This window comes from Cucurbita pepo, chromosome LG01 (assembly GCF_002806865.2).
Source record: "Cucurbita pepo subsp. pepo cultivar mu-cu-16 chromosome LG01, ASM280686v2, whole genome shotgun sequence".
Classification (NCBI taxonomy): domain Eukaryota; kingdom Viridiplantae; phylum Streptophyta; class Magnoliopsida; order Cucurbitales; family Cucurbitaceae; genus Cucurbita; species Cucurbita pepo.
In genome coordinates, this window is record NC_036638.1 from 4,758,910 (window position 1) to 4,773,989 (window position 15,080).

A 15,080-nucleotide genomic window follows, 5' to 3' on the forward strand; every position below is an offset into this window, starting at 1 on the left:
ATAAGGAAAAAAAAAAAAAAGAAAAGAGAACAGGAACAAAGGAAAATAATTTTGGTATCTTAGTACCGGGAATATGTTAATTGTTTAATTTCGTGGGATTGTGGAGGCTGATAGGTTTTGTTTTGTTTGAATTTTGCTTAGACTGATATTTTGGTGATAGTAATGATGGTAATTGATAAGTCTGAGTATTTGATAATATAGTATAAATCACAACGTGCATTGTAAATAATACATTAAATTGTGATCACTTTTTGTACTTGTTATCAAGCTTACGAGGTGCTAGTAGAAGTTTGTTGAATTAATGATTTTATTGCCTTCAGCCTCTCTTGCTTCGAGCTTATCAGATGATTTGTTGGCGAAGGCAACAACTGAGGTTGTTCGAAGTTTGAGAATTAAAAGTACAAAAGCAGAAATAACACGTACAAACATCCAAATGATTGGTGCTTTGAGGTTAGCTTTTCGAAAAGAAACTTTTCTCTCATTAAAAAAAAAAACGAACTTTTCTATGTAGGATGTGTATTTTGCATTCTCCATGCAATGACCTGTATGGAATTATGTGCCAGCAATATCTTATCAGTTTATTTTGATCCTCTAATATTTGGTGTTTAGAGAAATGAAAAATATGATTATGTGCCAGAAAATTTTTGAGTTGCTTGTCAAATGACACGTATAGCTCATGTGATAATCCAAATATGACACTAGCTGGATTGATGTTATGTTACTTATATATATAAAAAAGAAACTAGCTGAATTTAAATATAAGACCAAGTTGATAGGTGAGGATTCTTTTTTTAAATAATGAGTCGTTGGAGGAGCTTATTCAGGGTTAGTGAGGCGTTCCATAGAGATGGATGATTTTTGTTGAAGGAAGTGCTTTTGAATCCTTCCTTTAGGGGGAGAGGCAAAGTGTTGTGGCAGTCTACTTTCTTTGTTGTGTTGTGGGGTATTGGAGAAGAACATTGGTTTTTTTTTTTTATGGAGATTGAGAAGTCAGACGAAGAGATTTGGGAGATTATTAGGTTTCGGACTTCCTTGTGGGTGTTGGTCATTAGATCTGTTTGTAATTATAGTATTGGTTTTGTTCTCTTGGATTTGAATCCCTTATCGTTGGGGGGGTGGTTACGAATCTTGGACGGAGTTGGCCTGAATCTTCCTAGGATCTACCGCAATTCCTTTGTAACTTATTACAAAATCAAGGAAATTAAGTTCAAGAGACATAAAGATGCATTTCTTGACGTTTATATAAAGATCATTGTCTGAAACCAATGTTTTTTAGAGCCTAATGCGAACAAAGGTGCAATGGCCCTTTGGAGTTTGAGAAGAAGCTTCCACTTCCATGGTATTGTTCTCATCTCCGAGAGATCTTATGCACAAAATGCCCGGATCAAGTGTTGCTCTGACACCACTTGATGTATACAAGCTGGAGAGATTTCTTATTAATGGCTAAAAGTGTACAAAATACAAAGACAGCCACCTGTTTACAAGCTTAGGCGGGGTGAACAACACAACAGACAAGGCTGTAAACAGCCTTAAAACATTAAATGACCGGCTGGAAAAGACTAAACCCTTTCTAAGTAAAATGAAAGTTACTGAAAGGTAAGGAAAAAAAAAAAAAAAAACAATCAAGAGTATTTCAAGAATTTAAAAGAAAGGAAAGATTCATCCAAGAAAACTAAGGATATCCTATCACAAATGGGCTTAAGAATCTGAACTAAAAATCCAATGTGAGGGAAGATATTGAATAAGTGATGCCAACAACTCAAAGCGTAAGAACAACTGAAAAAGATGACTATGGTTCTCAGGATCCTGGCAACAAAGAACAAAAATGGATGGATGGAAGCAACTTCGTTTTAGGCAAACATTGCTCAAGAATCTCACAAATGTATAGCCAAATACGTTTGCTGATTTTCTTAGGGCTTTTACTACGTCCAAAAGGACAGTTGTAACTGTGTATTTCCTTTGGGGAAATTGATAAATTTTGAATGATAATATTAACCTTAATTTTTTTAAAAAAAATTCAATGACTAAATTATCCGCTACGAGAAGACGATTGATGATTGAAAATATAAATGATAATTCATCTGCAATATTCTAAAAAAGAATGATTTTGGAAAAAATCTCTCTTTATCCATGTAGCTAGTCAAACAGCCAATTTTATTGTTAAACTTTTAATTTCACGATATTGAAACTCAAACTTAATAGAAGGGTGTAAATTTTATACCTCATCAAAAACAATTTGAAAATTTTCTTACAAGTCAACCCATTGATGACAAATAGTCCAACCATTAAAAAATAAAAACCCTGAACTTAACCCTAAAAAGCTTTAAACTCAATTTAAAAATGTCCAACACAACCGAAAGAACCAATCCTCAGGAAATTGTCTTGTCTAATCATAAGCATGCCAACTATAAATCTTAAAAAAGATGGAAGCCGAACGAGTAGAGGATACTATTTTAAACACTTACTGAAGTTCCGTTCAATTGTTGAAAATGTTAAATGTGATGAAAATAAAAATTCTCTTCAGGTTATTAGTCGAGTAATTAAGGTCTCCTGTTACAAATAAGCCCTCAAACTTCAAATTATAATAATTTCTACAGTTTATTAGATGCTATTAGTTCAATTCCTTTGAAGTCTCTTCCGAGTTTAAAACTTATTGGTATTTTTTTTCTTCAAGTGTTAGTGTTCCCTTTTGTAAGGTTCTCTATCTTGAGTCGAGACGAACAAAAATAGGCCGAGTTTTTGGAATATGCTAACAGATTAAAATCTCTTGGCATCGTAGCCGTGCAGTTGGATATCGTTTTGGACCACATCTTGGGGACACTGTTCCCGTGCTTATCAATTATTGCACAAGTGCTTCTGAAAGTGATGAGGAGCTTCGTGAGTACAGTTTACAGGTACTTAATCCTCTCACTTTTGTTGGTTAAACACTTGCACACTACCAAATTCAGTTTGTACAATAGAACCTTGATGCCTCTCGTATATTGCTGAAGTGGAATTCTGATTGCAGGCTCTAGAAAGTTTTCTTCTAAGGTGCCCCAGGGATATTTCATCTTATTGTGATGACATTCTTCATCTTACCTTGGAGTATTTAAGTTATGATCCAAATTTCACTGATAACATGGAAGAAGATATGGATGACGAAAGTCATGAAGAAGAGGAAGAGGAGTAACATATATTCTTTTTGGACTTGAATTTTATTAATGTTTATATTGTCCATTTGTGGCGGAAATACAAATTTGATGTATTACTGATGCTATCTTGCAGTGAAAGCGCCAATGAGTATACAGATGATGAAGATCTCAGCTGGAAAGTTCGACGAGCAGCTGCTAAGTGCTTGTCAGCATTAATTGTATCGCGGCCAGAGATGCTTTCAAAACTATATGAGGAGGTGCTTTCTTAAACTTTTTGTGGAGGCTAAATTATGTGTCTTCATCCTTCCAGTTGATCGCCAATTGACCTAACGATGTTGTTTGTTTCTGAACTTTGAACTAACTAGTTTTCTTGGTCTAATGTTTAGAGAAGTAATTTGTTCTTGAATGGTTTATATTGAAATTTGTTTTTATTGTCTGCTTATGTTCAAGTTATTCTTACTTTGGCAGGCTTGTCTAAAATTGATCGATAGATTTAAAGAGAGGGAGGAAAATGTCAAGGTAGTTGGTACATCATATTTCAGATTTAAATACTCAGTTGCACCATTAATGAATGTTTACTGTGTGTACGCAGATGGATGTATTTAGTACTTTTATTGAACTGTTGCGGCAAACTGGAAATGTAACAAAAGGGCAAGTTGACATGAATGAATTGAGGCAAGTTCTTTTGATCCTTAAAGGTTTTTGGTTCATTTGCACCGTGGCTTCGTTGTGGGGGGTTTTTTTGTGCACTGTCTGTAACAGTTCAATATTTGGTATTGAACCATATTTTCATGGAGCAAACGGAAGTATACAGAAATAAGCAAAACAAAGGAAAAGGCCCTTAACACATGTTTTCGATGCCATATTTAGTTCATTTGCACCTTGGCTTGGTTGGAGATTTTGTTCATTGTCTGCAACAGTTCAATATTTGGTGCGAAACCTTATTTTCATAGAGTAAATGAAAAGATAGATATAGAATAATCAAAACAAAGGAAAAGACTCTAAACAAAAAGAGTTAAAGGAAAAAACAGCGAAGACAGGAGCCTGAAAATATTACTAAAAAGGCTGTAATTGAAAAATAGAGAAAAGATCAGTACAAACGGGTCACAGACACCCTAAGGAAGGTGTTAAGATCTATAGCTGAGATGACCGAGGATGTAATATTGTCGGTACCTTTTAGGAAGAAGCTAATGATCATGATCCTTGTGACTTTTTTGTTTTCCTTTACATTGAGAAAACCAACCGTCATAAAATGGAATGAATGGTGCAAAATATTTTCAAAAGGGATAATGTATTGATGCTGGCATTCTTTCATTTTTTCCTCAATGAAAGTTTGATTTCTTAGAAAAAGTGTTGCAATTTAAATTGTCTCTAAACAAAACTAGGGAGCTTAGGAATTATTTCAGAAAATTGAAAAGAAGGATTTCATTCAATCCCTTCATGACGCTAGTATTTCTCCATTGTTTTCAAGGCGCCCTTGGGCATGGTGTGGGGTGATGCAAGGTGCATGTCCTGCATATAAATGTGATCTAAGGCGAGCACGTTCAATAAGGCGCTCGCCTTTTTCACTTTTTAGTCGCTTTGAACATATGTTCATGGTGTACAAGCGCTATCCTCACTCATGGAGAAGAGGAAATCTTGTGAGCCATATCTTTCCTTGATGAAAGGAACTGAGACTATTTAATATGAACTCTTGGAAATCTCCAAAGCCATTTTACTAATAATAAAAAATTAGCCTTAATGCATATTGTTTAGAGATTTCAGTAGGGTTGAACATTTCTCTAAGTTATTCTTGTTTACCGTCATAAACTTTGGTGTTTGTTTGGCTAGGAATAGAGTGCGGATTTACAGTGGAGGAGGTCATTGTGTGTTTGCCCTTTCATGATAAGGTTGGATTTTTGACAAGCTTGTTTCTTTGTGGAACTTCTGATTGAGAGACAATAAATTTTTTAGGGATTTTGAGAGATTTTGGGAAGAGGTTTGGTCTCTTGTTAGGTCCAATGCTTCTATTTGGATGTTTGTTTCCAAAGATTTTTGTAGTTACTAGCTAGGTCTTATCATTTTGTATTGGACCCCATTTTCATACTATTTGCCTCCTTTTGGTGGGCTATCCTTTTGAATGGTTCTTACTTGCACTTTTGTATTATTTCAGTTTTTTTTATTTTTTATTTTTTATTTTTTTATTTTTTTTTTATGAAAGCTTGATTTTTAGTTAAAAAATAATAGTTAGGGTTTAAAATATAGGGTTTTCTTATGTCCAAGACTACTATCTGCAACTTAAAATATAGAGTTCAATTTTTATTAATTCAAAATTTTAAATTCAAATTTTTTATTTTGTTTTATTTTTTATTTTTGAATAAAATGTACAACTCGGAATTATTTTTTTAGGTGCGGGAAACCTCATGAAATATTAGCTGTTTAGCTTACTATTTATTTGCATCTTTTCAGCCATTGACCATAATCACAATAATATGGTCGTTTCAATCGGTTTAACCTGTAATGGGATCTCTAAGTTCCTGTTTTGAAGCATCTGTATAGCCCTTCTGTTTTGTATTTCAGAATTGATATTCGTGATTTATGAAATTTTCTTCCTTCCATTACATAACCTGGTTCTTATTAGTTGTTGGAAAAAAAAAAAAAAAAAAAGAAAAGAAAAGAAAAAAAGAAAAAGAAAAAAATAGCTATTTCTATTCATTTGTTGGAAATTGTATGCAGTCCTAGGTGGTTGTTAAAACAAGAAGTGCCAAAGATTGTGAAATCTATAAATAGGCAGCTACGAGAGAAATCTATCAAGACAAAGGTAAAGAAATTGTTGGTGGAACTTCTTGATTTAGTATGCTCCGTGGTGACTTTTATACTCTGATACTCTCTAGGTTGGTGCATTTTCTGTCTTGAAAGAGCTTGTGGTTGTCTTGCCCGATTGTCTTGCTGATCACATAGGATCGCTCATTCCAGGAATTGAAAAAGCATTAAGTGTATGCACCATCATCTTCTGCTGCTTTGCATACAAGTTCTAGCAATTGATTTTTAGCTGTTGTGATGACACTGTTCTTTTCCTTCCCTTATTCTATTATGGCTTTTCTTTCTTTGCAGGAAAAACCATCTACCTCAAACTTGAAGATAGAAGCTCTTATTTTCACGAGATTGGTGTTGGCTTCAAATTCTCCTTTGGTTTTTCATCCTTATATCAAGGTAACAATAAAAATAGTTACCTCGGTAAATTACACTGTAGCATATTGAATTTTTTAATTTTTTTTCAGCGAATATAGATTCCTTTTCCTACTTAAAGTTGCATTACTGTGAAAGTGTTCATGGTTTGTTAAGGAAAAAGTCCTCTGTTTTTGTTGTATAAAATAGTGGTCAGACATTGAGTAGTAGAGTGCTACTACCAACATTAGGTGTAATGAAAATAAATTACAGGGTTGGTAGGAGTTGTTATGGGGATTCCCTTTACTACGCAGTACTTTGGTTTCTCCAATTTGTCCATATAACATATATATATATATTATATTGAACAAGAGACAAAAATTTTCATTGAAAGGATGAAAAGAGAGACTTCTGCTTAAAGGGTACGAACTCCAGAAAGGAGTTAAATAAGAAGTGAAGGGAAATACAAAGAGACCACAACCCATAACAAATGGTGAACTAAAAAACATAACAAACAACTAATACATCAAATTGAATCAAGAGAATTAAGGAGCTTTACTTAAATGATTCATTATAAGAAGCTTTACTTGACTGATTCATTATAAGGTGCTTTACTTGACAATGAAGATCTCCTCTTGAGCTATCCAATTTCTCGTTGAGATGAGCTGTACAAGCCGACAAATTAGCACTAGATATTGGATTTGACTTCATAAGAAATATGGAAAATAATTCTCAAAGAGAGTCTTGAAAGGTAAAATTCACGCATCTTCAGAAGGAATATATATAGAAAGAAAAAATTCCAAAAAACTTCTTGAACTTCAAATAAAGATTCAATTTTCTTGAAAAATGAGGGTCAATGAATAAATCGAAAGAAAATCTACTAGTTTGAAGGACCAAATATAATATTATCATGGACCAAGAGTTGTATTGAAAACAATTAAAAAACCCCATTAAATGTTGCCCTAAAATCGACATAAAAACCTAATATTTTATGCAACCGAACTAACTTCTAGGAAAAAGACGGAAGCAAACAGCCTCGAGTAAAAGTGCCGCTATTCATCACCACCTAATATTCCAATGAACAAGTTAAAGCTATCTTGAAACAAAGCGTGAAATTAATGTTGGCTGTTAAACATCAGTAATTAATTATGCTGAAGAGCTTCTAGGAAAAGGACAACAACCAATAAACCCGAATTATGAAAAGCAACCAGAATATCTAAAGATATAGACACCAAAAATGTTTCACTAGACAACAAATTTCAAAGGGAAAACCTTGAGTATTCCAAGGCAAAATCTCCATTGAAACATTAAAAGTATTCTCCGTGAATCTTTTTAGCATTTTCCTGAGGCATTTAATGATTAAGCTTCTCGTCTCTGTGAACCACAAACCCAATTAAAGAGGAAAACTTGTAAAGGATCCAAGATTCTGAGATGTGATTCGGAGGTGGGTTTTTGACTTCTTTAATCTTGGAATTTTGCTGATTTGGTGACTGAAATAAGGAAATAAAAGGTCCTAGCATAAGATTCTTCCACATTGTTATCATCCAAAGAATTAACCGGAGCTTCCAACTCCATGCTGCTCAAACTAACCTCAAATGCATTGTCTGATTCATTATAAGGAGCTGAGGTGGTAAGTGAATGAACATTAGAATATTATAAAGGACCTTTTGAAAATATTCATTCCCCTAAACAATTGTTGTTTACAATGTACTTTGGATAATTCGTTTCTTTTGGTCCAAATTCATGATTATTTCCTGTAGGAATTGTATAGGAACGAAAACTAAGATTCTTTAATTTCATCATCATTAAGTGTGGATGAAGCAGGGGCTATAGAATTTAAAGAGGTAGAAGATTTTTTCCTTGTGTAATATTTTGAATAAGTTGCAATAAAACGATCCTTTACTTCAATGATGCTCAGGTTTTCCAAATGTTCAAAGACAGTAAAATCCCTCAAGTCTACCTCATTTTCTCTCCCCCATCATTTTGTTTCTCCAAGTAATCATCATACCTATGAACTTTTGTGATGCCTTTCATTTTTCTTTCATTATGAGAAAGCTCAATTGACATTAAGAAGATAATCTTCATTACTTATGTTTTTAATTCAATCTTCCCTTGGCTCTGGAGATGACCATAGAGACCTATGTCTATGGTCCTTCAAACTGCTGGATCCTTCCTCAAGTCATCTGGAACCTTTTCTTGCTAGTTTTTTCTTCTCTACGTGGCTTCTTCTTTGACCCCTCCTCACCTTGTCCTTGTCCTTCCCGTGGAAACTTAAAATCCTACCAAAAATTTTAATCTTTCCTTGGTTTCTTTGGGAAGGATTAATAATTTTGACGTTTGGAGAGAGCCATCTGTCATGTTTTAGACTCAAATTGGTTTGTTCCTTGCAGGAGAAGAGCAAGCAGATTTGAATGTGGTCTGTTCCTTGTTAGTCCAAGTGCATTTTACCGGGGCCTTGAGGAAACCAACTTAAAAAATAGAGACTTGGTGGAAAAGGACCCCTGATGACTTCAAGGACCATCTAATTTTTTCTTCATCCTGACCCAAACGAAAACCTTCCAGCTTCTTGGTCAGCCCTGCTCAAGCCTGAAATACGCTCTAAAACAATCCTCTCTGATTCCCAAATCCCGTGCCCTATGTATCATTCCGGCATTCTTCCACCATGGCATCTTTCATCAGAGAAAGGGTAAAAATATCATGGAAGACATCCTTAAGAGAGGTTTCGCCCAGCCAAATATCCTTCCAGAAACTAATCCTATGCTCATTTCCAACTTTGAATCTAACAAAATTTCGTACAGGGGGCGAATTTTGCAATACCACATCTGGGCTGGTTGTATGAGCGACCTTTATGATGAGATGACACACATCCTAGGGGTTATTCCCCATAGATACTAGCCACCTCCTACCTCGACAAAGCATTTCTTTCAGTTGGAAACCTCCAAAACCATTTAGTTAGGAGCACTGCATTTCTATGCTTGAGATACCCTATGACCTTGTATTATTTCATTTTCCCGATGAAAGTTGTTTTTCTTAAGAAAGAACACAATGATTAGAATATAATTGAGTTACAGCTGTAGCTATGGATGCTCCAGATAATCTAGTAAGGAAGTGATTAACAAGATCTAATGAGTGAGTGATTAACTCTCAAGTGTTCTTGAAAGCAGCAAGTTTTTCCTATAGAACGTCTGCATACAAGGGGATTCGATTGAAGCTTACAACAATTCCTGTGTATTGAGTTCGTTAGCTCATTTCCTATTGAGTTTGGGAAGATGATAGGATAACAAGATAGACCTAATTACTGCTAGACCTTATTACTGCTAGTAGTCTTCTATTCTTCTCTCAGTTATTTCATTTTGTTATCTACCATAGGTTGGTCTAATGGTCAATAAGAGCCATTGTAAAAAATAAAAACTGAGGAATGAGTTGAAATCATGATGGACACTTGGATTTAATATCCAATGAGCTATCTTGAGGGTGAAGTGAGATTAGTCGAGGCACATACTAGATTGGACACTCTGCACAATTAGAAAAAGGAATTTGTTCCATTTAGTTGAAGTGCTTACATGGATTAATAGATAGCAATTGTTGTCCTAATTCTTTTTAGAGAAAAAAAAGAAGGAAAGAATCACCTAGAGATGAAATTGTTCTCTAGTCGGGCTGGAGTGTTTATGAAACATGATTTCTGTAAATATGCATATAGATTTTCTCGTTCTGTAAGCAATTGTTTGGATGTGATTACTGCACTTTTAACTTTATCTTTGTGCATATAGGATCTCTCTAGTCCTGTTTTATCGGCTGTTGGAGAGCGTTATTATAAGGTTACTGCTGAAGCATTGAGAGTATGTGGGGAACTTGTTCGGGTTGTTCGTCCTGGTATTGAGGTGAGTTCAAGTTCCATTTTAAATGTAGAACTGTAGTACTTTGGGCCCATTTAATAATAAGTTAATGTTTCGTTTTTCTCAAGATACAAGTTTTCCCTTTAACTAAGTATTTCATCTAAGAAACATATATATAGACAAGCACACCACACAAACACGGTGACATGCCAATTTTGTCACCCTTAAAAATAGTAGGACACACACATTGAATTCGTTGTCAGTTTATTTAAAAAAATATACATGATGTGTGTGTGTGCATAGTTTGACCTACCATGCAATATCTAATCTCCTTAATTCCAATATGACTTACTGAGAAGCATATGTACTCAGATACAACATGCCGGACACGATGACACGCCTTTTTTAAAAATCTAGGACACAGAACAAATTTATTAAAATATGCATTTTTTTTTATCAAGTATATATCATTTTTGTAGAAGAAAGAAATTTAAAGTCGATAAGTCCACACATTTATATGCTTAAAAATTGAATTTGCTATATTTTGCCCTCAAAATTTGTTATTTTGTCCTATATTATTATGTTTCTGTTTAGTTACCTAACAAATATTCGTTAGGATTAACAAATGTTGGTTGTACACAAATAGTGCTTGACTCTCTATTGTGCTAACAAGTTTTCATTACGTATCCAACCAGTGTTAGAGTGTCCAAGTGTTGGATATGGACATGATAGCCAAATTAAAGTTTCTATGCTTCTTAGAATATCAATTTTTTTTTTTGAATTTAAAAAAGAATCTTTCCTATCTAAGTCATACTTTAAATCAAAAACAGTATCCCCTCCCAAAGAAAAATAGTTTTTAGGCATTTGAGGTTTTATATTAATTATTTTATTTTATTTATATAAAATCAATCTGGTTTTGCCCTATTTGTCCATAATCTATTTTTAAAAATGGAAGGGTATGGGAAGGAAAGTTTCTAAATCTGCCTAACTCTAGAAAATCGAGAATAAGGATCAGAGAGATCTTAGGATGCGTTTGTTTAGTGATTCAAAAGGAAACTTGAAAATAACTGATTCAATGAGAACAAAGTTGGTTTTTGTTAAGTTTTTGGTAATAGATTTATAAATTGATCTCAATTTTAAAAGGTTGTTCAAAGTGTGTTTTCAAAAGGTTATTAACTAGAAATTATGTTCAATCTCAAATTTTATTAATTGATTTACTTAATGTTATAAATTCTGTATAATTGTTGTTAAACAGTACGATATAAATATATATAGCACGTTGTCATGTTTTAATTTTAACATTTTTTTTTTCTTTTTTTTTTTCTTTTTAATAGTGTAACTATGCCCGTTTAAATTTTCAAATTTAAATCTGAAAACGTAGAAATGTTTCAGCATTTCCACTAATTGTATGATAAAATCCACAAGCTGTTTTAAAACACAAACTCAAGAAATGTTCACCTAATACATTGATTTCTTTCGGTTCAAATTGCATACCAAACAAGGCTTTAGCTTTTTGAAATTTGGAGATGTTTTAAAAAATGATTAAATAATATTGAGAATGTAAATAAGCTATTCTTAGTAAGCAAGCTTATATTTTAAAAAAAATCAAGATTACAATGGCCAATCAAAGGGTTTTTAGTATTTACTTTTTTCTTAATCTTTTCTTCATCTTGTTCTTTGTCCAGGGGCATGGTTTTGACTTCAGACAGTACGTGCATCCTATATATAATGCTATAATGTCGCGCTTGACTAATCAAGATCAAGATCAGGTCTGTGGAATTTTCAAGGGTGAACAGCATTTTATTCTGTCCATCTACAACTATTGCTCATTTAATATTTGATTTTGGAAGTTTTTATTTAAAATATTAGGTCCTTAAAGCACTGAGGAATTAGTTTGAATGTTCTGTTCATCTTTCAGAATAACGAATGCTTAATTTTTAGATATTAAAATTTTGTGTTAGAAATTGGACACCGGGAAGTGTCGTCAATGATTGGCATCTTCATTGTGCTCTCGAGAAAGGATGCACCCAAAATGGTATTTTTGTTAATGTTTGAAATTAGTGTAATTATGTGCCCATAATGCGCTCATTATGGCTTATTAATACAACTTGGACTACATCATTAGTAAGAGACCACCTAACATTCTTATCCAGAAAACAATTATGGATGCTTCCATTTCCAAAATGTTTTGGTCAGAATGCAAATTTTTGTGGGTTTAAAAGTGGAAGAATTTTATTAGTAACCATGTGGATACCATAAGAGAATGAGTAGATTGAATACAACTTTCAATTGATTCATGTACTTGAGACCTATGGGTGAAGAGATGGTTACTGGAGTGTTTATTGGTTGGAACTTCCAAATACTTGTTGTGAGGGTTATCTAGGAGTGACCTTGATTTAAAGAATATCTGTAAAATTCCTAACCTTAGGTTAGGAGATATTTTTGTAATTCTACTAAATAAGGGAAGTAGTTGACTCCTTAATTTATTTGTATTGTTACCTAATATCTATGGATTTATTCAGATTTATTGTTACCTAGTATCTAGAGATTTAGTTAGCCTTTATGTATTCATAGTGACAATAAATCGTGTTAGAAATCGTGATATTGTATTCAGGTCACATGGTTATTCCTTCTCAAACAAAAATCAGATGTTAGTAACTATTATTTCTGCCTTCCATTCAATGATTTAGACCCAATTTGGAGTCAAAATCAAAACATTTCGAAGTGACAATGCTAGAGATTATTTCAATCAAAACTTATTTCCTTATTTTTGAACTCAAGGCATTATCCACGATTCTTGGTTTGTTATAACACCACAACAAAATGGAGTGGCCGAAAGGAAAAATGTGCACCTTTTAAAACTACTTGAGCATTTCTTTTTGACGGAAACATGCCAAAAATTTACTGGAGAGTGGCCGCCCTTATTGCAACGCACATGAGTAATCATCTTCCACCTAGTGTCCTGAATAATCTAAGTCCAATAGAAGTCAACCAATTTCATCCTCACTTTTGAACATGACATGATCTCACACCCACATATTTGGGTGCACTACCTTTGTTCATGTTCACAATACTTAAAGAGGTAAACTTGATCCGAGAGCGATACAATGTGGCTTTTTAGGATATTCTTCGACTACAAAGAGGTACAAATGTTACAACCCTACATTTAGGAAGTCTTAGGTACAAATGTTACAACCCTACATTTAGGAAGTCTTAGGTACAAATGTTACAACCCTACATTTAGGAAGTCTTAGGTACAAATGTTACAACCCTACATTTAGGAAGTCTTAGGTACAAATGTTACAACCCTACATTTAGGAAGTCTTAGGTACAAATGTTACAACCCTACATTTAGGAAGTCTTAGGTACAAATGTTACAACCCTACATTTAGGAAGTCTTAGGTACAAATGTTACAACCCTACATTTAGGAAGTCTTAGGTACAAATGTTACAACCCTACATTTAGGAAGTCTTAGGTACAAATGTTACAACCCTACATTTAGGAAGTCTTACACTTCAATTGATATGACACTCATTGAACATAAACCGTTCTTCCCTAAGGCCTCTCTTCAGGAGGAGAACATAGAGATTGAAGAGGGTCTGTGGAAACTAATGAACCCTTAGACACACTAAATAACTATTCCATATAACGAATTACTGATTCCATGCCTGCTACGGATTCTAATTATGAGTCACCTCTACTATCATAGATTATGAGTCCGCCCCTACTACCGTAGAGTTACCAATTGAACCACATGCTCCACCTACATTGATGGATTTGTTGTTCTCTCAAGTATATATTAAAAGGAATGTCATTTCAGAATTGATACAAGTCCAAACATCTGATTCTACTAAAAAAATAAGGATGTAACATAGGTACCAATAGATGGTAGACCCATACTAAACCAAAAACCAACTAGAGAATGCACAAAACGACCCTTATACCCTCTATCGAACTATATTTCTCTTGAAAGACTATCCCCATCACACAAGAGTTTTATTGTGAGTCTAAATTCAATTATTATATCTAACACGATTTTTGAAACTTTATCTGAAAGAGAATGACTGGATGCTATGAGAAAAGAAATGCATGTTCGACAAAAGAATAACATGTGGGAAGTTGTGGATAGGCCAAAAGGAAAATATATAGTTGGGTGTCAGTGGCTTTTTGCATGAAGTACAAGGTTGATGGAATGTTAGAAAGGTATAAAGCAAGGTTAGTAGCTTAGGGATACACTCAAACTTACAGTATACATTACCAAGAGACATTTATCTCTGTTGCGTAGATGAAAACCCTTAAAGAATATTATTATCCTTGGCTACCTACTTAAATTGGTAGCTTACACAGTATGTATGATGTGAAGAATGCATTTCTTCACAACTATCTAGATGAGGAAATTTATATGAGCATTCCTCCAAGATTTGATAGCTCAAGAGGTAAAATATGCAAATTAAGAAAGGAAAAATTGATGAAAGAATTTGAGATCAAAGAACTTGGAAGGCTAAATTACTTCCTTGGTATTGAAATAGTTGGGTACTTTCATATCATAGAAGAAATATGTGATAGATTTATTGATGGAAACAGGAAAATGCGGACGTAAACCTACAACAACACCAACGTCAATGGATCACATAAGAAATTGAGGGAGTGAAAAGAAAAATTTGCATTGAATTGAGAAATGTACTAGAGGCTAGTAGGGAGACATATACCTAACTCACATTCGACCAGACATAGCATACGAAGTGTGTGTAATTAGCCAATTCATGCATGATTTGTGGGATGATATCGATTCCTCAACTTGAGTGAGAGTATTCAAAGACACCACATTGCTGCCCCAATAATTAGGGTCCTGTGAACTCGGGGTGTGAGTTTCTTTTAACACTATAGTTTATTTTACCATTTATATTCTTTATATTATTCAATGAAAGTGATGTTTGGCTATTTTATTGGTGGGCTGGCTTGTTG

At 33.8% G+C, this 15,080-nt stretch overlaps 1 protein-coding gene across 2 annotated transcripts in view; it reads left to right on the forward strand.

Annotated features, from left to right (window-relative positions):
- Positions 1-15,080, forward strand: part of LOC111793274 (cullin-associated NEDD8-dissociated protein 1-like) — a 28,266-nt gene that overhangs the window by 3,298 nt on the left and 9,888 nt on the right. For both annotated transcript variants that reach the window (XM_023675101.1, XM_023675091.1), the window contains 11 exons: positions 321-450; positions 2,780-2,894; positions 3,008-3,165; positions 3,265-3,388; positions 3,600-3,650; positions 3,724-3,806; positions 5,847-5,931; positions 6,005-6,106; positions 6,225-6,323; positions 10,049-10,159; positions 11,800-11,883. In XM_023675101.1, the coding sequence (XP_023530869.1) occupies positions 321-450; positions 2,780-2,894; positions 3,008-3,165; positions 3,265-3,388; positions 3,600-3,650; positions 3,724-3,806; positions 5,847-5,931; positions 6,005-6,106; positions 6,225-6,323; positions 10,049-10,159; positions 11,800-11,883 (1,142 nt within the window). The remainder of the gene's footprint in view (positions 1-320; positions 451-2,779; positions 2,895-3,007; positions 3,166-3,264; positions 3,389-3,599; positions 3,651-3,723; positions 3,807-5,846; positions 5,932-6,004; positions 6,107-6,224; positions 6,324-10,048; positions 10,160-11,799; positions 11,884-15,080) is intronic.